The 26,368-nt window shown below is 43.6% G+C and overlaps 1 protein-coding gene across 8 annotated transcripts; it reads right to left on the bottom strand.

Annotated features, from left to right (window-relative positions):
• Positions 1-3,267: 3,267 nt before the first annotated feature.
• On the bottom strand, positions 3,268-24,565 carry C4H5orf24 (chromosome 4 C5orf24 homolog). Of its 8 annotated transcripts, none has more exons than XM_072145864.1 (5): positions 24,346-24,565; positions 19,582-19,708; positions 19,035-19,151; positions 11,244-11,490; positions 3,268-9,701 (listed from the first exon to the last, which is right to left on the bottom strand). In XM_072145864.1, exons 4-5 carry the CDS (start codon positions 11,340-11,342, stop codon positions 9,138-9,140), a joined length of 663 nt encoding a protein of 220 aa, XP_072001965.1. In that variant the 5' UTR covers positions 11,343-11,490; positions 19,035-19,151; positions 19,582-19,708; positions 24,346-24,565; the 3' UTR covers positions 3,268-9,137. The 8 variants fall into 8 exon arrangements, with proteins under 8 accessions (XP_072001965.1, XP_072001963.1, XP_072001964.1 ...); XM_072145862.1 differs by having other exon boundaries at positions 19,582-19,705; XM_072145863.1 differs by lacking the exon at positions 19,035-19,151.
• Positions 24,566-26,368: the final 1,803 nt, after the last annotated feature.

Raw genomic sequence — 26,368 nt, 5'->3', positions numbered from 1 at the left:
GGCTCCTGATGAGGCCCCATAGTGTGCGTGACTTCCATGTGTCTGTAAGTCTTCCCTACAATGCCTGGGCATGCTGCTGATGAGGCCCCATAGTGTGTGTGGCTTCCATCTGTCTGTAAGTCTTCCCTACAATGCCTGGGCATGCTGCTGTTGAGGCCCCATAGTGTGTGTGGCTTCCATCTGTCTGTAAGTCTTCCCTACAATGCCTGGGCATGCTGCTGATGAGGCCCCATAGTGTGCGTGACTTCCATGTTTCTGTAAGTCTTCCCCTACAATGCCTGGGCATGCTGCTGATGAGGCCCCATAGTGTGCGTGACTTCCATGTGTTTGTAAGTCTTCCCTACAATGCCTGGGCATGCTGCTGATGAGGCCCCATAGTGTGCGTGACTTCCATGTGTCTGTAAGTCTTCCCCTACAATGCCTGGGCATGCTGCTGATGAGATCCCATAGTGTGCGTGGCTTCCATGTGTCTGTAAGTCTTCCCTACAATGCCTGGGAAGGCTCCTGATGAGGCCCCATAGTGTGCGTGACTTCCATGTGTCTGTAAGTCTTCCCTGCAATGCCTGGGCATGCTGCTGATGAGGCCCCATAGTGTGTGTGGCTTCCATCTGTCTGTAAGTCTTCCCTACAATGCCTGGGCATGCTGCTGATGAGGCCCCATAGTGTGTGTGGCTTCCATCTGTCTGTAAGTCTTCCCTACAATGCCTGGGCATGCTGCTGATGAGGCCCCATAGTGTGCGTGACTTCCATGTGTCTGTAAGTCTTCCCCTACAATGCCTGGGCATGCTGCTGATGAGGCCCCATAGTGTGCGTGACTTCCATGTGTTTGTAAGTCTTCCCTACAATGCCTGGGCATGCTGCTGATGAGGCCCCATAGTGTGCGTGACTTCCATGTGTCTGTAAGTCTTCCCCTACAATGCCTGGGCATGCTGCTGATGAGATCCCATAGTGTGCGTGGCTTCCATGTGTCTGTAAGTCTTCCCTACAATGCCTGGCCATGCTGCCGATGAGGCCCCATAGTGTGTGTTGCTTCCATGTGTCTGTAAGTCTTCCCTACAATGCCTGGGCATGCTGCAGATGAGACCCCATAGTGTGTGTGGCTTCCATGTGTCTGTAAGTCTTCCCCTACAATGCCTGGGCATGCTGCTGATGAGGCCCCATAGTGTGCGTGCCTTCCATGTGTCTGTAAGTCTTCCCTACAATGCCTGGGCATGCTGCTGATGAGGCCCCATAGTGTGTGTGGCTTCCATGTGTCTGTAAGTCTTCCCTACAATGCCTGGCCATGCTGCCGATGAGGCTCCATAGTGTGTGTGTGGCTTCCATGTATCTGTAAGTCTTCCCTACAATGCTTGGGCATGCTGCTGATGAGGCCCCACAGTGTGAGTGGCTTCCATGTGTCTGTAAGTCTTCCTCTACAATGCCTGGGCATGCTGCTGCTGAGGCCCCATAGTGTGTGTGGCTTCCATGTGTCTGTAAGTCTTCCCTACAATGCCTGGGAAGGCTCCTGATGAGACCCCATAGTGTGAGTGGCTTCCATGTGTCTGTAAGTCTTCCCTACAATGCCTGGGAAGGCTCCTGATGAGGCCCCATAGTGTGTGTGGCTTCCATGTGTCTGTAAGTCTTCCCTACAATGCCTGGGAAGGCTCCTGATGAGACCCCATAGTGTGAGTGGCTTCCATGTGTCTGTAAGTCTTCCCTACAATGCCTGGGCATGCTGCTGATGAGGCCCCATAGTGTGTGTGGCTTCCATGTGTCTGTAAGTCTTCCCTACAATGCCTGGGCATGCTGCCGATGAAGCCCCATAGTGTGCGTGGCTTCCATGTGTCTGTAAGTCTTCCCCTACAATGCCTGGGCATGCTGCTGATGAGGCCCCATAGTGTGAGTGGCTTCCACGTGTCTGTAAGTCTTCCCTACAATGCCTGGGAAGGCTCCTGATGAGGCCCCATAGTGTGCGTGACTTCCATGTGTCTGTAAGTCTTCCCTACAATGCCTGGGCATGCTGCTGATGAGGCCCCATAGTGTGTGTGGCTTCCATCTGTCTGTAAGTCTTCCCTACAATGCCTGGGCATGCTGCTGATGAGGCCCCATAGTGTGTGTGGCTACCATGTGTCTGTAAGTCTTCCCTACAATGCCTGGGCATGCTGCTGATGAGGCCCCATAGTGTGCGTGACTTCCATGTGTCTGTAAGTCTTCCCCTACAATGCCTGGGCATGCTGCTGATGAGGCCCCATAGTGTGCGTGACTTCCATGTGTTTGTAAGTCTTCCCTACAATGCCTGGGCATGCTGCTGATGAGATCCCATAGTGTGCGTGGCTTCCATGTGTCTTTAAGTCTTCCCTACAATGCCTGGCCATGCTGCCGATGAGGCCCCATAGTGTGTGTTGCTTCCATGTGTCTGTAAGTCTTCCCTACAATGCCTGGGCATGCTGCCGATGAGACCCCATAGTGTGTGTGGCTTCCATGTGTATGTATGTCTTCCCCTACAATGCCTGGGCATGCTGCTGATGAGGCCCCATAGTGTGCGTGCCTTCCATGTGTCTGTAAGTCTTCCCTACAATGCCTGGGCATGCTGCTGATGAGGCCCCATAGTGTGTGTGGCTTCCATGTGTCTGTAAGTCTTCCCTACAATGCCTGGCCATGCTGCCGATGAGGCTCCATAGTGTGCGTGACTTCCATGTGTCTGTAAGTCTTCCCTACAATGCTTGGGCATGCTGCTGATGAGGCCCCATAGTGTGAGTGGCTTCCATGTGTCTGTAAGTCTTCCCTACAATGCCTGGGCATGCTGCTGCTGAGGCCCCATAGTGTGTGTGGCTTCCATGTGTCTGTAAGTCTTCCCTACAATGCCTGGGAAGGCTCCTGATGAGACCCCATAGTGTGAGTGGCTTCCATGTGTCTGTAAGTCTTCCCTACAATGCCTGGGAAGGCTCCTGATGAGACCCCATAGTGTGAGTGGCTTCCATGTGTCTGTAAGTCTTCCCTACAATGCCTGGGCATGCTGCTGATGAGGCCCCATAGTGTGTGTGGCTTCCATGTGTCTGTAAGTCTTCCCTACAATGCCTGGGCATGCTGCCGATGAGGCCCCATAGTGTGGGGCAGGAGAGTCATGGAGTTCCCTTCATTTCTTTTCCTGACTCTAAAAATGAAGTCATAGATTTATGTTAAATCATTTATGGATTTATATAAAAATTTTCTTTGCTAGTGCTTGTAAATACCACATGCCATCCAGTTGTAAGTTTTGTACAATTGAAAGAGACAACACACAGTAGCCATAATAGGGAATGTTTTAATGACTTTTACCTTAAAACGGGGAGGGGGAGGGTATATATCAAAAATATATAAACAAAATGCACAAAGAAATGAAATTACGTGATCGGTAGCTCACCAAATATGAGTCCAGAAAAGAATGCTACCAGCTCTCAGTACACAGAGGTGTAAAGATTTCCACATACATACCTGATTTACAGCTCGCACAACTCCACAATGAGAATGGGGGAATGAGGACACAATTCATATCTTAGTACAACTATACATTGGTAATGTGCTCATAGGATTGGCTGTGAATGTGCATTTGCAAGTCATTATATATACTTTAAGATATATCATCTATTCAGTTCTCTACAGCATTCACAGGATTTAACAATGAAAAACATGGTTAATAGAGTCAAAAATGGAACAAAAAAGTCGATTAAAAAATGTGAAGGGAATACAGTGTAACTTCAATGTCATAATGATTTTTACCAAATTGTCATCGGTGATTCCCCCTTTAGCTACTTGTCAAAAATCTTCTTCAGTGTCCCATCACAGACTGGGATGGAGGGAATGATAGAGAACAGGGTAGGCTTCCTGCCTTACTATTAAGGAGACTTCTGCATCCACAGATCTGCACACACTCAGCCCTCAGCTGCAAACACAAAGCACTGTCACATGACCTCTCCCTCCAGAGGGAGCAACATCCCCTCACCTCTGTGAGTCCTTAGAGTGTCAAAGATTATTAACAAACCCAAGGGAAGCAGCTTCAGGGATAGGCTAAACTGAGGAGGATAGCAAAGAAACCGCTGCATACAGGTAATATATAAATAATAAAGTTATTCTACATTTAAAGTTATTGATTTGTGAAACAAAAAATATCACAGTTGCACTTTATTATTTCAACAATATCTCATCAAGCTTACCAGCCCAGTTCTTACATGCCTTCCAAGACCTAGGAAGACGGCCCATATACTGATAGTTTCATCCTGGTAGATTATGCCAGAACTGCCATATCTGCAAACCATACCAGTATCTTACCAGTTTTCTGGGTGGGGAAATACTGCACTTTCCAGTAAACTTGAGAAGAGTTCTTCTTTAATGTCTCAATGGTCCTCCAGTATGACAAGCAATGTTGTAATATGATTATAGAGGATCTGTGTCTGCTTAATTTTATGTCCTCATGGGGATATGAGTCTGAACTGTTAGTACAAATCGACACAAAAAAGTTTTGCTACTAGGAGCATCGTGTAAATCTGGCTTGTGATGAAATGCTGCTATGTATATAAGCTCACAGGCCTCTGTCCATCATCTCCCCAAGGGCTTGTAAAGCCAATGTTTACCCCATGCTCATGAATTCTGATAACTCCAACTAAGAGACTGGCTTATTCTCTCAACACTTCACTGCACAGCAGCCATTTTGCCTCTAAGTATTATGTACCAGTTAGCTGCCTTTATGTACTAAGCAAAAATCTTCTAAAAGACAAAGACTTAAAATACATATTTACTTAAGGAGGCCCTGTCAGGTCAATAAAACAATTTAGCTGCACATATTATAGGAAGCAGCTCCATAGCCCTCTACCAGTTATTGCACGGTTTAATGTGTAGCTTTATCTGAAGGTAATGAAAAGCTATGAAAGACTGAGGTAGGTAGCAGTCTGATCGACGTACCTAGCTTCTGGTGGTTTGGTAAATTCATGAGGGGGCTGTCCAGGCACTCCCCTTTCTTCAGCCTCTCTCGGTGGGCCACCACTCCCATGCCAGATGCCAGCGGTGACTGCCAGGCTTGATGCTGCAGTCACCGCCTCCTCATGAATACGCCTGTCGAAAGCTACGTACTTTAACGTTTCATAGCTTTTCGTTATGTTCCGATAAAGCTAGAAATTAAGAGTGTTATAAATTCTAGCTTTATCGGAACATAACGAAAAGCTATGAAACGTTAAAGTACGTAGCTTTCGACAGTCTGGCGAAGGGCCAGGGAGATACCTCCGTTAGTATGTGCAGCTAAAGAGACCTGAAAGGGTTTCTTTTAGCATCTTCTTCATTCTTTAACAATGACATTTTAATAGATTCACAATTATTTTTATTTAATAGCAGAAATTTGACCCGATGGCTCTCCTGACAAATGCTATATGTTATACAGTTCCTCTGGTATTACTCCTAAGGTGTGCATTTCCTGACTGGAGCATGAGAAGGTAAGGACATAACCCATTGATGAGGGAGATGGTAAGTTGTCAATGTGGTGGGTACAGGAGGGTACATTACACCCCCCAGTATTTCAGAGAAAATTAGCATTTCCTAGAACAGTCACACCAGGTGATCTTCAGACATGTGAAATGAACTAGACACAAAGTGGAAAGAAGAAGTACTGAGACAAATACAGTATAATTTCAATAGATTATTTCCATAATATTGTAAAACATGTCATTTGTGATAAAAGCTGGTCACAGAAGAAGACACACTAAAACCATACCTCCTATGCCCGTCATAACATATACATATCATAAATAATGCTCACAACTTAGGTTGCACATGGAATTTACACAACACAATGGTGAGTGTTGTAGTACAAAATATAGAGATATATGAAAAGGACTGCAGGCTTCCTTGCACTGGAAAGATATTGCAAAGCTTTGCATCCATTCAGCTGCCAGAAGGTGACAAAACAAAGAGTAGACATCATCCAGTTGAGCAGAACTATTGCATTCTGCATGTGAGGTTGGGAAGGACATGTCTTTAGTTGCATGTGACGTGATAAATGTCCAGACTGTACACATGAACAACTCTTACGTCTAAGTCCAGACCATTGTGTCCTATGCATCGCTGGCACACATGAAGGCTTGCTGCTTCTTCCCTAATAAGAAAAGCATGAAACATGATACCAGTTCGTAATCCAAAGAAATTTTTTTTATGTAGTTTTATCAAATTTCTTTTTGCCTCATTCTAGATAAAGCTACATTTTGTTTTAGAAACATGTCTGAGCCAACATTTATAAATGACCCACAGGTTTCCTATGCCCATCTAGGAATACAGGGGGAACAGACCTAAAAATATGGTCAGATTTTTGTCTAAGTTATTAAAAGGTGAAATACGCAATACAAATATCCCTGCACTTCTTGAAAATTCATCACTTACTTTGAATGAAACGTTATACTATACACTTTGTATCAATTCCTCATGGTTTTCGATATCTCTGTTCGCTGTCATTCTATAGGAAGCTTCCATGTTTACTTCCAGTGGATAGAAATCTGACCATGGTCATGGGATGTTGCACAGGTGCACAAGCCATGTGTTATAATGGGCCGTGCACCTGTGTGACATCACATGACCAGGGTCAGGTTTCTATCCACTGGAAGTAATAATAGAAGCTTTCAATAGAAGGACAGCAAGCAGAGATCTAGAAAACGGTGTGGTTAACTGGCTAAAATGGTGTCGCTTGTCATTACACAAAGAATATAAATTATTTACTGAAAGTGGACAACCCCTTTAAAGGATTATGCAGGGATTCTGGGCCACCCCTGGCTTTCTCCATATCTCCGTACAATTACTAATGACCTCTGCCCTGCCTGGACACAGGGGACTGCCTTAGCTATTGCATGGAGACAACCATTTGTACATAAAGGTCTCTGGATCACAAGAGTCTCCTGTGTGAATGGAGCATTGTTGACATATGTGACTCTCAATCCCATAATAGTGAATGGTGGGAATGTGGAAATAGAAAGAGAAATGCTATAGGATTCCTAAACTTTATGGTATTAAAAAGCATCTCTTCTTAGTGTGATGCCAAAGCGCCCACATCTGTATCTTAGGATGGGAAACCGAACATTAAAGACAACTATGTATTTTAGATTGTCATGCTTTATAGGCACAAAAAAGTTGGCCTTAGAAGTTCTTGTTCTCAAGATGAGCATATATGTAGTGTAAGTGGAGAACTAGAAACACTGGTCAATATGGCAATGCTTCCAGAGCGGTGACACTAGAAATGTCACAGCCATTGGTGTACAAGGACAAGATACAAGCAGGAATTTACAGGGGAACAAAGTGGTTCTAGTTTTTAAAGACTAAAAAATATTGAAATCCATGTAATATGTTTTGTTACATAAGAAGTTTCATTTCCTTTGAATCTACTTGATCTGTATTTATTTTTTTAATATTTAAAACCCCACATTGACCCAATCTTTTAGCTTACTAAAGGGTTGGCTGCTGGAACATAGAGGATCTCATGCAATTATGTCATGTGTTTTTTTGGAATTGTATAGCCTAGCCCTCAGTTGGAAGGAAACCCAATGTACCCTTACAAAGGAGGTCTAGGACGTATCCCACTAAATGCCCATATGTCGTCCTGTTCCTCTCCTCTGAGGAGGGGGTGTGAATGGTGGCTACTCCTGATTCTCTACTGTTGATGTTTAGGGTGTTTTCTGTGTGATGTAACTGTCCTTATATGGACAAATAGATCACTGCGGTCCTCCCAGAGGATATGCTCAGCGGAGGACAGGGGGATGCAATACAGTTGCGCCCATCCCCCATAGGCTATTGTAGCGCTGCCCTGAATCAGGTTGGAAAGACGCAGCTTTTTCCATCCAAGGTTTCCTGCTGGAAACAAAGTATACTAGCCATATTGCCAGTATAGTCTATGCACCTGGCATACTTAATGGGGGTCATTTATGATTATGCAGGCTCCGTGTAATAGTTCTATGACTGCCTTCCGACCTTCGCTGGCCTTCAGATTTATTAAAGTGGGTTTAGCCCTTCAATAAATCTCTCGGCAGTGTCTGTATTTTGTTTTTTTTAAATCGCATAATCTCGAAAAATAAAATAATCGCAACCGCACATACACCAGGCTGGATTGTAAAGTGATTTTGGGATTATTTTTTTGAGATTACCGTATTTAAAAAGAAGGCAAGTCATAAATGTGGCTTTACATGGTGTGTTTATGCCACTTATTTCTGTGTGACAGTAAAAGGTCCTTTGCAGCTTTTTGCCACTTTTTAATGCCAAAAATCAATGATAAATAACCCGCAATGTGTCGAAAAACCACAATATGAACGTAGCCTTATTGTGAGCCAAACACAGAACAGATGCAAATCTCAATAATAGCTGTTCCCTGTCCTGGTTTTCACTTTGCTTATGAAGTGCCGAACAGCCGATGGAAGGAGAGGCGGAAGTCGCTCCGCACCCCCCTTCCAATCACATCCATCCACTGTAAATCAGCTTTGTGTACAACCCCTTTATCTTATCTAGTATCTATAGACATCATCCTTATTTTTCCTTGAAACTTGTATTTATATATCTCTTCTTGAATTTACTCTGTATATCAGAATATTTAATATACAATATGCGGTATGTACATGACCTATCATACCCTTCTACTAGTTCAAAGTGCTGTAAACAGGTCTAAGAAATGTTGTATGTAAATAACCATGTCTAGTTTTATGTAGAAGACATTCTTGCATCTGTATAACGTAAGATCATAGAGTAACGTTACTCTATATCAGTTTATATGCATCTTACATTCTTGCATCATAGAGTGACGTTACTTTATATCAGTTTATATTTGGTATTATTTCTCCACTGCTCAGTTTATTCTTCTTCTCCTATGGCCATGTTATCAGTCTGGAACATAACTGTAAATGCCACAGATATCATGTTCCTACATTAAGAGATCACGGTAATACGGCATGCAACGGTTCATTGAAAAGGTAACACTCCTTTCCATCAAAATAAGTTACACAAACTAGCAAAGGGACACATAGAAAATAAAAAAGAAGGAAAACCCATGGGAGTAAGCTAATATACGGTGAAACAAATGTGAAAATATGGCTGAGAACAGTGCGTCTAGTCTAAGTCTGATCATACAAACATTTGATTTATATATAAACTGTGACGTACATCTACTCAACAGGATGTTTGACGTTTGTATCCGCAACAGAATGGAGTCCCCTGCTAAGTGCTGTGGGGTAAGGAAAAGCTGCATTGTTGCTTGTGTAACCTAGATTTGCAAGCCGTGATAGAGCTTTTATGCTACCTGGAGGTCTCCCTGGGCTGACTTTGTATCCAGCGGCTTTGGTTGTGCCCAATGGTCTGCCAGGACTTGTTTTAAAGCCAGCAGCTTTGGTGGTTCCCAGAGGTCTGCCAGTGCTGGTTCTGTAACCTGCCAATTTGGTGGTGCCAGAAGGCCTCCCACGTTTGCCGGATCTGCCAAGGGTCTTCTTTTTCTTTAAATCACTTTTTGTGTCCAGGTCCCTGCTGCTTGTGGTCTGCAAATGTGCTTCATTGATGGTTTCTTGTGTCTGGCAGGAGATGTTTTTGTGGCTTACAGTATGGCTGTATTTACTGGGCTGGGTGGCATACAAGCCAAATTGCTCCACACTCCTCATGCTCTCTTGACCAAGACAGGAAGATTTGCCACTTCCACAAAAAGCCACGTTGTTATTCGCAACTGGACGCATCATTTTCTAATAAGAAAAAGCAAAGAAAACTTTAAAATGCATAATTTTTTTTAAATTACCGGTAAATCAGCGTTTATGGTAAACATTTTTTAGGAATCACCATCTAGTTTTAGAGAAAAATATAAAATATGCAATTTTAACTCTAAGATTAAAGTGGTTTATAAAGGAATCCTGAAAAACCTTTAGTGGGCCGGGGTTGACAAACAAAAACATAGTTTACTAGCCATGCTCTGGCTACAGTGGTTCTGGTGAAGAGGGGTGCTCCAGTCTTCAGCATTGATTAGTTGGTGGCCACCAGTCAAAGGAGTGGACTAGCTGGATCGGGTCTAGAATCCCCTGGCACTAACTACCGAGCTGTCAATGTTAAAATCCAGTGTGCCACTGGAGCTGGGAGCCCCAAGGGTTTTCCAGGATTCCTGAAAAACTACTTTAAAAGCACTTTTTATTTGCAGCTGTTTACATCACAGACAGTATTACAATAATTACACCCACTACTGACATTTGATGATGTCACAGCTTATCTTCCCCACATAATGTATGTCTGGAATACTTTCATTTTATAAACTGCTGTGGGAAAATGAAAGCCGAGGTCTAATTGGTTGCCATCAACAACTATAACAGTTTTGATAAATCTCCCCCATAAGCCTATTGGACAGACTATGGGCATGTGACTGCAGTAAATAATGCTGCTAGAGCTGAGGCATAATAACAGTCACCACCATCATGAAAAGATCATAAAATCAAAGCTGATTTTTAAAAATAGGTTATATTTTGTAATCTGGTTTTCAAGAAGTACAAAAAAAACCCAATGGTAATTCCCATTAAATCATAAAAACAATGGGCGAGATTTATCAGAAGTGCCTGAGAGTTAAACTGTTCATGTTGCTTAGGGCAACCAATCAGAACTCAACTTTTATTTTCCCACAGCAGTTTATAAAATGAAAGCGAAGCTCTGACTGGTTGCCATAAGCAACTAGAACAGTTTTGTTCTCAGACTCCTCTGATAAATCTCCCCCTTGAACTAGGTATCACTAGGGGTTAATCTAAAGGGGCTATGCCATGTATTTTATACTTCATTAGTTGCCTGTTCTGTTTGTCTCCTTTCAGCTAGCAGAAGCTGAGCTGTGACTTCAGCTCTAGGTGGGAAAAAGAATATTTCGAATACGGTTGGGAGTTTGAGTCCCAGCAGAAGCTCAAAGAAATGACCAAGAAGGAAATCCAGTATTTCATGGATTGTTCTTTAATAGCCATGGCAGTCCCAAGTACATAATGTGTATGTGTATTAGGGCACATATAGCACATGAGGGATGATTAATTAGAAGTGCCTGAAAGCAAATTTGTTTTAGTAGCCCATAGCTACCAATCAGAGCTCAACTTTCATTTCATAAACAGCTGTGGGAAAATCAAAGCTGAGCTCTGATTGGTTTCCATGTGCAACTAGAACAGTTTTTCCTCTCAGATACTTCTGATAAATCTCCCTCCATGTGTCTATGAGAACCAAGTAAAGAATGACAGAAAACAAACAGCTATATGCTCGTCGTAACCTGCCTTGATATTTTGTTCATCCAGAAACAATGGATCGCAAAAACCGGAGTGGGTAAATGATTCACGTACATGCATTCCAGGCAGATCCTGACGTCGAAACATGGCACCGTCAGAGAGACTGTATCTAGAAGAAATCCAGGATAACGTATACGCGGACAGTCAGATCTTCTAGTACAGCACCTTCTGGAGACGGCCACATAAAATGCATAAGGGCAATCACCTTCTGGCTACAGACGTCAGCGTCTTCAACCTGGAGAAGGGAAAAATATCAGATTCAATACAAGAATATCTACAATATACTCCATATAAGTTACCAGGGACTAATGGGAGATACCTCATGTATAATACTCACACAGTAGCTTACACACCAGGCTTTGTTGCTTCCTGCACAGAGAATATACTATTCCTATAAACCATTGCTCTACGCATGAAATGTGGAAGTGTAAGCCCACAGAACCATCCCAGCCAATGTCTAGGGTCTTGGGAATGCAAAAAGGTAAACCCACAGAAAGGGAAGTGGCTCATATTCAAGGCAACAACCAAACACAGAACGTGAATATGTGAAGTGTAGAAGACGATGAAGTTCAAGTCATTAACAACAATGTATGGAATCCGATGCTGTGGCCTTTAGAGGAAGATCATACAATCGAGGCTGCTATCATTTGCGGCACTCTGCAACCGTGACTATACGGTTCTGGGGATTTCCTATGTAGTAGCTCTCGGACATTGTCGGTTTCTGCACTGCTCATTGGAATCCTCTCTGAGTACATTTCGGTCACAGCAGCGGGGCAATTTTGTCAGGATGTATTGACCTATCCAGAAATTTTATATCCAGTGGGACCACTGGTCTGCAAATTATTTAATGTTATTCATGTAATTTGTTTCAGGCACCTTTCACACACACATATGGTAGCCTCATGCTAGACGTATGAACAGCAGCGAGCACATGGCCGCCATAGAAGTGCACTGGGCAAAGTACGATATGGTGAGCACACATGTGTCATTGCCAGGAAAAAGGTACAGCATGCTCTATTTCATGCAGTACTTACAGCCTGGCTGTACGTCACAATATGAGGACCCCTTCCCTTCTCCAGCCGGCCATCTACTACAGCCAGGTCCAGGCCCGGGCTTAGCACATGTGTGTGTGTGTGTGTGTGTGTGTGTGAAAGGGGCCTTAGTATTAGAGTGAGCTTTACCGCTGGGCTACAGACTCATCTGTTGTCAATGGAATTATTTTATCTAAGACCTTCAATAATTGCAAAAAAAAAGACAGCAATCCGGATTGTGAAAAAACGCGGTATTTATTCCACCTCTAGAAAACCTTCAATAGAGCTATATTGTTACACAAGCTTCATGCACATTTACTAAGGGACGTGCGCCAGTTTTCTGGCGGACTCTGCATGGTCTTTTCGGCATCGTATCTGTACTGTATCCATATAAAATACAGTGGGCTGGCAAATGGTATGGTATGGTGCACAATACGGCCATTCAATGGAAGACTGTAATGCCTATTGAAAAGAATGGGGTCATATGCTACACATATACAGGCAGTCCCCGGGTTACATACAAGATAGGGACTGTAGGTTTGTTCTTAAGTTGAATTTGTATGTAAGTCGAAACTGTATATTTTATCATTGTAGTTCCCGACAATTTTTTTTTTGCCCCAGTGACAATTGGAGTTTCAAATTTTTTTGCTGTAATAGGACCAAGAATTATCAATAAAGCTTCATTGCAGACAATTTTAAGCTGATTATTGCAGTCTGGGACTATTTTAAAGCATCCAGAGAGCTTCACCAGAGGTCACAGTGGGCAGAGGGGTCTGTCTGTAACTATGGGTTGTCTGTAAGTCGGGTGTCCTTAAGTAGGGGACCGCCTGTATACGTCCGTTTTCACAATTAAATATAGCCTAAGTATTGGTATCGAATTCCAAATTATGTTATGAATGCAACTTTACATGGAAGTACATGTCAGTGAAAAGAAGGATTGGACAAGTTGGATTTCAACATGTCCAGTCATTTTGTTTACAGACGAGATTAGACATGGCCCCAGCCTATTCCCCTATAGAACCACATGCCTGCTCAACCAATGGAAGCAAATACATAGGGGTGTAGGGAAAAGCACCTATTTGTATGTGTTGTGAAAAGACTCAACCTATATTCTTTCTTTATAATAACCTGAAAAATGTCTCCTGGAATATACAGAGGATACTAGGACTGTGAATAATACATGATGTGCGCAGCCAGCGCAGACCTTCACACAACTCACTGCAAGAAATGGGAAAAAGCTAATGGCTGCTCCAGCGCCTCAATGATTCTCCGCTGTCCACACCGCACTAAAATGGGAGCCAGGGCTATGAAATATTAATGTGCGAGCAAAGCACTCGCTGTATGACTGTAATAAGGGAAGAGAACAGCAGCAACAAGCCCGGCTTCCCACTATCCTCTGAATATCACTCAGCTTGTGAGATTTCTCACATCATAAGACTTATACTTCTCCTTTTACAAGGTGATCTCCACTAAATTATTTTGTCTGGAAAACCCCTTAACTAATCCGTATCCATGTAATATAATGGGGCCGATTTATCAAGCTGTCTGAAAGTCAGAATATTCTTAGTTACATATGGCAACCAATCACAGTTCCCCTTTAAAATATTCAGGAGCACTGGTAAAATGAAAGCTGAGCTGTGATTGGTTGCCATGGGCAACTAGAAATATTCTGACTAAATCTGCCCCAATGAGTGAATATTTATACATTTTTAGCCCATTTTCAATTGCCCTCAAATTGGTCAAAGTTTGATGATACAGGATAGCTATGCCCCCTTGATTTTCTTCTTTTCTTGGATTAATTTTGGTTCTCTTTACCATCTACTCACCTTCTTATTCTACAACGATGACACAAAAGGAGAGAAGAATTCATGTATTTTTATGAATTTTACCTGGAATAATCATGTTTAGATAGACTGGGGGGAATTTATCCTACACCGGCACATGAGGCCATCTATAGCTTTTGTAATACACTTTCATACAAACACAAAACACCTTGTACAATTGGGGGCAGAATACAATACAATAGAACTTATTTACGACTTCCTGTCGTTTTCAGCTTTTGCGCGGCTGTGACATATTTAACAGGGGATTGTGTCGCACACGATCAGATTTTGGCACAGCTGCGCTGGCTTTCATGGGACAGAAATCGGGGGGGGGGTCGGGGGGCTGCTGGACAATCCAACTGATCTGGACAGAGCGCAGGATTTAACTTTCAAATTGTGTTGCAAGTCAAGCACTTACATGCACCAGGAAGAAGCACGATCTTAGTGAATCGCTGCAGAGAGCATTATAGACGGACAATGTACTTTCTGTGAAATCCTCCGGACAGATAAGTAAATGTGCCCCAATAAGTCAGTGTCAGGCAGGGTTCACATATCTTGTAAGGACACGCTGGGCAGATTCCGACTTGTCCTTACAACATATGGCACAGACGTTTCCCACTATATGCTTATACAGTGGGATAAGTCTCCTGCTAAATGTAGGGGGAGGAGTTAACATCGGCACCAACAGTGATTGGCTCCTGCAGATGTTAGGGGTGTTTCCCCAGTGATGTCACTGTCCTCCATCCTGCTGAGTGACATATCTGATCAGCAGAGGATTGGGGGACGTTGCATCTACTGCCTCCGCTCAGTGTATTATCTCGCTAAGCAGAAGGATGCTTACTACGTCTTTCCAGACAGACTTTTTCACAGGATACCTCGTAAAGTGAGGAGACGAAGGCAGGGCTGGTTTAGGCAAAGTTGGACCCTGGGCAAAGCTAAAAGTGGGGCCCCAAAATAAAACTATTTTATGAACAGTCACATTCAGTAGTATTGTTCCCTTTAGCCCTGTACAATAATAACACTCTGTAAATTACAAACAGTAGTATGTTAAGTATCTGTAATATGGGACTAGAGGAGAATTTAATAGGAGATAGACAGCTGATAGGATATGTAGAATATATAGAGACAAATAGATAGACATAATGGTTAGATAGGAAATAGACAAATAATAGGAGATAGATAACTAGACAGATAGATGATATATAGACAAGAGATAAAAGGATAAGCATCATCGCCCGGGCATTCAAAAAGGGGTATTAAAAGAGAATTACATCCTCTACATCCACAAAAGTCCCCTTTAGGACAGGGGCCCTGGGCAATTGTCCAGTTTGCCGCCACCCAACGCCATTCCTGGACGGGGTCAACAACTATGCCTCCGTCTGCAAAGTATGGCACAAAACGTGATGTGAACCCATCCTAAGATACAAACAGCCAGCAAGAAGCATGTGACCAATGCTAGGCAACCCCCCAGCCAGAAGTCTGAATGAAAAAGAGGCGGTAACTTTGAAATTATGGTTTACGAATTCCGGACAAGAAAAGCTCTCTGCAAAATGGTAATCTTATTTTACCACAGGAACCTAGCTTCATATGTGTTCTTCTACAAAGGTGTTGCAACACCCCTGCCAATGGGCATGGCAAAGGAGTGGTTGCGAATAAGCCCCTTGTACCATCCAGTACACCAAGAGGTAACATGCAGCGGTAGATGCTGCCTGGATAGGCAAGGGTTAACCTGTTTCACTGATGTCATCCAATGATGTTCCACCTTGGTAACTGGAGTGTGATTGGAGAGTGAGGCCACCTGACCAGTGGCTGATGAGAAGTGACAGTTAGTGCTGAGCTCTCACCTCATGAGCAGCTCTTGGGATCCAGCTCCTGACTGAGGAGCATCTAGATCATTTACCTGAGCACACACAGTGAGAGATACTGTGTCAGTCCACCAGCAGGGCTGACACTCAACCAACCTAGGACTAAAGCTGCAGCTTCCAGCATTGGACACAGCTACCTCCCAGCCTGCATCTGCAACCAGGCTGGTGACCTAACTCCTAAGGTTCACTCTCCATGAGCACTTCCAGTACTCCAGACGATCAAACCATCCGGCCTCTGTACAGAATCGTTTGGCTCATTGCCTGCTGTTGATTGAAATAAAGAACTGTAAGTTATTTTTGCACAACATTGCCTCAGTCTGGTCCCTACTACGGCTGTAACATCAAGGGCGTCCCATCCATCTACCAGGGACACATACTACAGACTCTAAGGGCTGCCCCAGGGAGAACCAGTACCACAGCCTCTCCCTCCATATCATTTCTTGCACACACCACCTGCTGGAGACCTGCCAGGCTGTAGGACAGCCCTCCGGTCCCCATACCAAGCACCGTGACACTAGCGTGCCAAGGCCGCCACCGCCAGCCACTCCGGTATTCTGGGCCCCGGCTGCCTCCAGGCCCCAAGAGAAAAGGCTGGGCCCCGATGGGGGATGTTGCAGTGTCCATTGCTTTAAATAAAATGTAATGTAATGTTTGCTCCTGGTTGATTTTGAGTATACAGAATATTTGATTTTTGAAGCTTCTGCATTTCTGGTATAATCTCTCTTTACAGTAAATACCTTGTCTGATGATATAGAATAAAGAAATAAAAATGCAGAACCATTAGGTATTTCCGCTAAGCTGCCCCTGGAACTAGTTGTGCAGGGCTACAATGGGAACTGTCCTGTGGTTAATCGTTTAAAGGAGCACTCCAGGCACTCCAGGCAGAACATGTATCTTAAGGGGGTTGAGCTTGACACAAAGGCCCACATTTATCAAAAACGGCAAACTTGCATGAAACGTCTTCATGAATTTGGCACCCACTGCACTGCTCTTGTTTTTTTTTATGCACTTTGTTCATGCTGCAGAATTGTGGCGCCCATTGGACAGAATCGTGACACCAACACGCCCCTTTTGGTGCACGGTTTTTCTGTGACCACCCCAGACACTATACTTTCTGGTCGCACTACATAGTGCAAGGGTTGCAAAGTGTACACCTTTAACTACTTCTTAACATCCGCCATACAAGCATGTCTGAGATCATGAAATTCACAGCATAACCCACCATTGCCAGGTGGGAATAGCTCAAATCCAGGATGTTTCCCCCGGAGGGGTGCCAGTCTTGTATAGGCTCCCAGCACTGCTATAGTAATGATACGTCTAGCAGTACTTTATGGCATTACACCACTGAAGCATAGCATGTTCTGTACCAGAGCCCAATCTGTCCAATCCATATAAACATATAGGGGCAAATTAACTAAAAACAGTGCAAACGGTACTATGTGCAGTTTTCCTGTGTAGTGTGCAGGGTATGTGCAGGACAAACTTGTATATACATGTGACAAACTTCAATCAGACTTTGCAGGATAAATGTGGTGCATGGTCCGACTGTGCACCGGAACGCCCATTTCAATAACGAAATTTGTGTCGCATTAAGAATAGCGCAGCTGCACCACCAAATGGTCATGTGCGCTACATATGTGGAGCTGGCACTTCTTACATACATGTGCAAGCAGTTTGCACATGAAAGAACGCCAGAAACCTGGCGCAAGGACCTTAGTAAATGTACAACATAGAATTAAAAATAGAGTCAACACAAAGATGTGTTCTTCCTTGACTAACGCGATGGGGGTAATTTATGATATAAAAAAAAGGTATGATGAGTCCCTGCCTGATGTCTGATGAGGCTATTTCTGGCAATCAATGAGCCCTGAAGGTCGCAGTGCAAAGGCATGAAAGCCGTCTATGCTCCTCTCCCTGCCCATTTGGCGTGGTGGTGGCGTAAAGTGGAAAATAATAGCAATGCCTGGTGGTTTGCTAGGCAATGTGATTATTTCAGGGCTTGTACACTAGTTTTCTGATAAATGTCCCTTGATGTGGATATCACAAAATACTGCAGCTTCACATGCTGTTACAATGAGTAGAACATGTCTCACTCACCCCATGTTCTCTCTCTCTTCCCTCTTCCTGTGTAATCTAGCAGCAGGAAGGCAGCGGCAGTGGAGACATTCTCTGCTTATTGTAACATGGAAAATACCCCTCCAAGAGCCCTTCAGGCTCATTAGCATAATTATTAGAGTTGAGGAAGGAGGCCATAGATAAAAAAATATGAAGATTACCACAGTCACTGTACATAGATCTATCAATATTTGTCCTTGTTGATCATGCTTAATTTTGATGGTAGATTTCTACCATAATGACCTTTTAAAATGATGTTAATGAATACTGAGTAAACGATGAGAGCCCCTGTGTGCTGCAGATTCACAGGCTGTTACACTGTCTCCCCCTCTGCTGATGTAATCTCACTGCAGCACACAAAGTTTTTGCACACATTGTGGCGTTGGCAGCGGAGTGCAGAAGCGTCACGTTTATATAACACAGTAACCACTACTCTTACCTTGGTCACTGTGTGTAGCCTTTGTTCATGCCTTGTTTACTCCTTGCTCCAATTCCCCCAAATATTATCCTCGCGTGCAGGAGGCCGTAATAACTAGAGTCAGAATTATGCTTAATATAATGTGTGCTATCCCCAGCAGAAGCGAGTACAAGTCACAAGTGGAGGTGATCTGAATGTAATAAAACCCAGCAGCTCAGAATGGGGTCACGTGATCAGTAATGTGATCCCCCGCCTGTATACAGGATGTGACTGTATATACAGCCATGGCCACAGCTAAATCCATCTACACATTCTTCTGCTTTCCCCTAGTTGCTTTTACAGCCTCACTCCTGAAGCACTGCAGTGGTCCTAAAGGGGTTAAATACGCCTTGCAAGTTTCAGCAGAGGTTCATAATATACCTGCGGCAGCCTTATGGTCACAATGCACACTAACAGCTCGACGGATTTATACAAGTGTTCTTGTTTCCTGTGGGTTTCACAGAAGTTATTTTTGGGGAACATTTTACCTTCAGCGCTAGTTTTATGTTCTTATTCCTGCCCTCCAGTCCACAATTTGTCTTCTAGATATTTTTACTGCAGCATCTGCAACGCTGTCCCTTTGTCTCCCCGTTGTAAGGCTGAGGCTTTGAGGAAAGAAAAGGAATGTAATGGAGAAACGCCAAAGTAGGTCCAATTTTGGAAAGGATCAAATAAAAGAGCATAAAATCCAAAGCATTCAAGTATTGTAACAGACTAGAAACAAGATGACATTAAAGAGCTGTTCACACAGACAAAACGTACTGTGCATTGAGAACAGTCATGGGGTCTGACTACCGGACCACCAATTACAAGAACACCACAGTTTATGCTGTGTCACTGTGTACCTGTAAGATATTCTACAGGTCTCTGAGCGGTTTAAACCATTGTATTCCGAATATTAGAGGAAACCTGCCATCAGGAAGGTCATTTTAAATTATGACAGGTTCCAAAAACCTCTGCCATGTTTAGTTTAAAAATTCCCTTGTTATCATTCTGAATACTTTCATTGCTTTAGAAAAGTTTATTTCATATTACCTAGCTCCACGCCAGCAGCATCCAGCAGGGGTCAGGCTAGCTTTAATGCCCCCAGTCCCTGTCTCCTTGATGCATCCGCCCCTCCTCCATACTTTTTCCACACCCCATCGTGACTCGATGGAATCTGCTGGGAAAAAGTCAGGTAATGTGAAATAAACTGTTCTAAAGCATTGAATGTATTCAGAATGCAGACAAAGACATCTTGAAACTCAACATAGCAGGGACTATTGGAACCTATCATATAAAAATTACCTTCCTAATGAAGAGTTCCCCTTAAAAATGATTCCACCATGTAATAAACCTGGGCTTTCATCTGATCAGGTTATTGCAATGTAATATTTTGTAATGTTTGTATACTTACAAAATGAAAACCCCACATATTCGGTATCATCGTGTCCGTAACAATCTTTACAAAAAATCATTATCATAATTGGACCGGCTCGGTGAACGCTGTAAAAAAAAAAAAAAAGCCCGAAAAACTTGCCAAAAATGCACGTTTCATCAATTCCTTTTAAATTGATGTCCTAAAAATTGATCCAAAAAAGTTACAAGCACCAAAATGGTACCACTGAAAAGAACAACTTGTCACGCAATAAAAAGCTCACAACCAGCTCTGTCAGCCAAAAAATACTTGTTATGCCACTGCAAAAATGGTGACACTAAAACAAATGCGATTTTTTTGTATTCTAGGTTTTCTCCAGTAAAATTGGACAAATTTAAATAAAACTATTTCCCTATTTTTGCTTCTAACAGGAGTCTGTTCCAAATGAGGGGTTAAAAAGGACACTATGGGCCACATGTATCACTCGTTTTTTTTCTGTTGGTTTTGCGCCTTTTCATTCAGGCGCACTGTTTTTGCACCATTTTTGTGACTAAACGCCAAACTAGCCGCGCAGCTAAAATATCCAGCTTTCCCTCATTTATCCTAGCAATCCAGATGTTTTGCTGCGCCTAATGATATTCATCATTTGCAACTTTTTCATTTAGAAGCAAAAACGGGCGCAAAAACACTCCAGCCCGAAGGTGGCGTTAACTGAGAAGTAGCACTTTTTTTTCCCCCCTCGCCATAATATAAAAATAATATTTTATCTTTATTCTCTGGTTCACTACGATTGCGGTGATACCTCATTTATATAGTTTTTCTTATCTTTGTTCAATTTTACTGAGCAAAACCAATAATGGAGAAAATCGCATTGTTTTTACTATCGCCAACTTTTTAGGGGCATAACTTCTGTATTTTTCTGTGGACAGTTCTAATTGAGAGCTAATTTTTTTCCAAAAGGAGCTGTTCTTTTCAGTCGTATCATATAAAGGCACATTACTTTTTTTTAATCACTTTTTAGAACATTTTTTGTGAGGATATTTGATTAAAAATTGTATATCCAGGGAAGTTTTTTGTGTGTTTATTTTACGTCGTTCACCGAGCGGGTTCAATATAGTTTTAGATTTATTGTACAAATTGATACGGACGCGGTGATACCAAATATGTACTTTTTTGTGTGTTTTTTGTGTTTAATATACTTCATTTGGTTTTTATAAGTAACTGGGCTGATAAGGGGACTTTTATTTTATTTAATTATTATAAAATGATTTTTACTTTTTTTTTTTTTACATTTTCTACTTCTTGGCTTCTACTTCTAGCCTTTACACTGCAATATACATGAATTCAGTGTATTCCGATCCCGGGTGTTAGTGCCGGGTCTGGGCTGTGATGTCACAGCCAGACACCGGCATTTTCGGTACCCGATGTCCCGAAATCTTCTTCTGACACAACGCCTTTCTACCCTTAATGACCGACGTAGATTCCTGATAGAGCGGTCATTGAGGGGTTAAACTAGATGTGATGGTAGGTTCCTTGTAAGGTGGTAAACCCTGATCTAATTTAACCTCTGGGTCTGGCAGTGGGAGCACAGGCTACTTTACGCCCCGATAGCCTTTGCAATCCCACCTACCTGTGTGTCATCGACGCGTACCCTCACACTTCTGTGGTGGTCTGCCGTGGGCAGTAGCTCCAGCTTCAGAACACACGTGTATAGTGCCGCTCCTGTTGGATTCAACTATGGCTGACCCTTCCCAGACCAGACTACGACTGACCCTGCTGACCCTCTCCTGACCAGACTACAGATGAAGCCACCTTCCTCAGGTGGCTGTTTGCTGTGCTTTATAAACTTGCAGATTTTTTTTTTAAATTTATGATATTTGGGGTTTTTTTTTAAGATAAATAATCATTTTTGTTTTAATTTAATTTCTTAACCAAGGAGCACATTACATATGTTCCCGGCTCTCCTTATATATAGATCACATATCAGTGAACTTATGGTAACTACCCATTAAAGGGAACCTGTCATCAGAAATTGGACTAATAAACTACTACCAGAATATTGTCAAGCAGCGTAACACCTTCTAGTTTTTGTTTCTTTCATGTGTGGTGATCCAGAAAATCAACTTTGAAGTGAGCATTAAATTGGTTGTATAAAGTCAAGGAGGTGGAGAGTTTAACACTGAAGTCAAGGTAGGGAGCTCTGAAGCCTCCTCCTCTGTGATTGATATCATGCATCGGACTTCAGGAGATCTGGTTAGTGATGTCTCTGGATGCAGAACCATCAATTACAGTGAAGGGGCTTTCTGGGGGAGAGAGAGCTTGACTTCAGCGTTAAAATCTTCACCTCCTTGACTTTATACAACCAATTTACATCTCACTTCAAAGTTAATTTTCTGGATGATGTCACCACACTGGAGCATGAAAGAAACATAATCTGGAATGCCAAAACAGAGAAAAGAGGGGAGAAAAGTTTGGTTTGTTTATTACAGAGGTAAAACAGCTCGTACAACCCTCTATACTTTTGTACAGATGTTAACACGATCTTAGATCCCAAGGGTTAGGTTCTAGCTTCTCTCATCCTCAGATGTGATTGATATATTCAGCACCAGAAGACCCAGACATATCAAGCAATAGTTTTTATCTGTAACTTTCTTGTGTATTGGACCTTCTGTTTCACTCTATTAACATCCGCTCTTATCACAACTGTGTCCAGGATTTCTTCTGTGCATCTCCTATACCCTGGAACCCTCTACCAGAATGTGTCAGGCTGTCCCCAACTTTCCACACCTTCTAACGTAACCTGAAAACCCACCAGGTCAGGATCTCCTACAACACACAATAACTGCTCTGCTCCCAGACCTCGTGTCTCCATCTTCCCTCCCATTTAGATTGTGAGCCCTCGGGGGCAGGGTCCTCCTCCCACTTGTCTCAGATATCTGTAGGTTCTTATTGATTGGTGCTCTATGAATAAATAATAATATAAAAGACTCTCTCTATTAGCAGTGCCCACGTATTACAGATATCATACATATCCCTGAATGGATGGCACGTAGTTATCCAAACAGAGAATACTTTTAAATATACAGAACAGGACTGGGCACACCACCGGATCGGAGTTAGCAAAACAGAGGAGTCGGAAGTTTAGCTTACAGACTCCACAGACCAGAATATAATGTATCATCACTAGAACTCAGCCAGCCATTCCCAGCACTGAGATACCTATGCAGAGGGGAGGGGTGAGGGGTGCTCACCCTTCCCATCACCACCTGGCCCCAGCCTGCTATGTGTGTATGTAGCCTCAGATGGAAGACTCAGTATAAATGGTCATTTATATCGCTGTTCTCTATTCTCAGGAGACCAGTGGCTGGTCCTTCTCGCTAACAGCTTTACCTGACTTATCAGTCAATGAGGGAGAGCTGTCAATCACTGTGTGTGGGTGGGGTAATCAGGTCTCTCACTGTCAATCACTCTGTGTGTGGGCGGGGTTATCAGGACTCTCACTATCCATCACTGTGTGTGGGCAGGGAAATCATGAGTCTCACTGTCAATCACCATATGTGTAGGTGGAGTAAACACAACTCTCAGTGTCAATCAATGTATGGGCGGGGTAATCAGGAATCTCACTGCCAATCACTGTGTGCGGGTGTGGTTATCAGGACTCTCACTGTCAATCACTATGTGTGGGCGGGTGTAACAGGACTCACTATCAATCACTGTGTTCGGGCGGGTGTAACAGGACTCACTATCACTCACTGTGTGCGGGTGGGGTTATCAGGACTCGCTGTCAATCACTGTGTGGGCAGGGTTATCATCGTCTCACTGTCAATCACTGTGTGGGCGGGGTTATCATCGTCTCACTGTCAATCACTGTGTGTGGGCGGGGTTATCAGGACTCTCACTGTCAATCACTGTGTGTGGGCGGGGTTATCAGGACTCTCACTGTCAATCACTGTGTGGGCGGGGTTATCAGGACTCCTGTCAGGATTTCCTCTGCTTATTACTTTCTATCACAAAGCTCAGCTTGGTAATAAAGCTCCAGCTTCTCTCTAGTCATGAAGAAGTCATTTTACAGATTTGCTTTCAGTTCTCACCCCAGGACACACTACACATGGGCTCCTACCTGAAGATCTCCACAGCTTGTGCCCTGCTGCTCAATTCACAATAAAACGCAGAGTAACAAACCGTGCACACTGTGCTGTTCGGTGTTGCACCGGATCACAAGGCATCAACACATGGATCAGCACAACAGATGAGCGCAGTCACATCTATAAAGTGTCATAACAAACAACATGGAGCAGATTCCCCGCAGCACATGACGGGCACAGGGCAGGGCTGCTGCAGAACCTCCATCACCTGAGGCTCCAGCCCTGCCTCTGCTCCCGCTATTGTCTGCACTTAGGACAATGGCCGTGATCCATCCCCATCACCACCACAAGCTTCACCTGCTTCTCCCGGTGACAGCTGCTTCCAGCTCCAGTACCGAGGCAGTCGGATTGTGGACCGGACCCTCGGCTTCCAGGCCGTCGTTGAGGAGGAGGAGGGAGGATGGAGAAGAGGAGGGGTGGAGAAGGGGGGCGGTAAAGATGTCAAAACCCCGAAATGTCAGAGATTCGGCGCGGCGGCCATTTTGCGATCCGTGAATCCGGAAGTAAGAGAAGGCGGAGGCTGGCTCCATGTTCTCAGAGGGAGGCGGCTGCCCATCGCTGTGCCCTACATTACCGCTGCTACACACAGAGAAGCCCGGCAATGGGCAGGAAAACCCACCCCAGAGCTACCCCTAATGCAGTGCTCCTCTCCTGCATGAAATCTAGCTGCACGTTCACACTATGCGTTTGTATTGTATCCTTGAAACGTGGTACAAAATGTAGATGAATTTGTACCAAGCAATGCAAAAACCTAGTATGAACGTGTCCTATTGGGTCACTGGATCAGCTCCTCCGGTGAGGACATGGGGCGCTATGTAATGAGCTGTATAACTACATTTATTAGTGTCTTATTTCGGCGATTTCCCATATTTTTAAGGCTGAGGGTCAAAATTTGTAAACAAACGGAGCATAAAGCAGATGGGGTGTCACGTCGAGAAATCCATCAGCTAGCATTAGGGTGAGACTTTGGTAGGTGGTGTACGGACCACAACACCCTAAAACAACTCTCCCATACCCCCCCTGTAGTCACTGGAGTGGCCCTTGGTCCAGCCATCTGCTGTGTACAGTTGTTGTGCTCCCGGCAGTAAATGTAGGGCCCAAAAGCCTTCACTCAGGCAGGTAAGATGGCTGGCGACCACACTATGCTCTAAGGCCCCTTCCACACTTGCGTTGCAGATCACGAGTTTGGTCAGTGAAAAATGCGCATTTTGCAATCAGTTTTCAGTCAGAGTTTGTTCAGTGTCTCAGTTTTTCACACATGTTTTTCGATGCAATTTCAATGCGTTTTTCACGCACAGAAAATGCGTGTGAAATGGACTCAGCTCTATCTTTTCTATGGCAATTGATGCGTGAAAAAATGCATTGCACTTACAAGTGTCTCAGAGTGCAATGCGTTTTTGATGCATCTCCATAGACTTGTATGGTGCGTTTTTCATGCGCGTGACTTGCAAAAGTAGAGCATGTCGAGATTTAAATGCGCGTTAAAAAAAACGTGTGTGTGTGAAAACAAATGCAAGTCTGAAAAGACCCATTGGTTACAATGGGTCAGAGTGCAATGCAAGTTCGGCGTGTCAAAAGCACGCGCAGAAAACGCGCGTGAAAAACGCAAGTGTGAAAGGGGCCTTAAGAGTGTTGTTTCACCTCAAGGTGCTGTCATAGATTAGCCGTCACTGTCCTATTGGTGGCTCAATTTACAGCATACCCAAAAAATGAAACATTTTCGCTCTAAAAATTTGTCACGTTTATAACTTAGGCCACAACATTTTCTTGTTCGACTCGTCGACGAGTGTCAAAACACTTGATACAATTATACACATTGGGGTAACGGATAAACCACTACTTAGTATTGTACTGTGTTCTGAGTATTGGGCAGGGGTAGCCCGTCACGTTATTGTGGTTAGTACACATCCAATATGACTGGACAGCAGCCACCTGTGGATTTTGAACCACCCCTTTAATATACTGCAGGAAAAGACTGGCAGATTATACTTTGCACCTCCTATTAGTTGGTCTAGTTTACTGCACCACAATATTGAATTTTAAGAGGGCCCAGGCCAAATTTTCTGGCACATGGGGCATAAAATGCAGGGCCATGCCCAATTTTAAACAGGTGACACACCCCTTTTTCATAAGAGTTGGAAAACTGCGTAAAAAGTTATTGAAAAACCTTCAATAAACGAGTCTCACGTCGTTTCAGGCACAAATTACTCCAGTTTTCGGCCATAAACAGATTGCTACATCTATCCCAATGTATTGCACATTGTAACCTTATGTGAAGCTCTGCACCATGCCCCCCCCATTTACACAGGAAAAAAAAGGA

This window comes from Engystomops pustulosus, chromosome 4 (assembly GCF_040894005.1).
Source record: "Engystomops pustulosus chromosome 4, aEngPut4.maternal, whole genome shotgun sequence".
NCBI classification, from domain to species: Eukaryota; Metazoa; Chordata; class Amphibia; order Anura; family Leptodactylidae; genus Engystomops; species Engystomops pustulosus.
The sequence above is the reverse complement of the archived record's forward strand: the minus strand, read 5'-3'. Positions and strand labels throughout refer to the sequence as shown.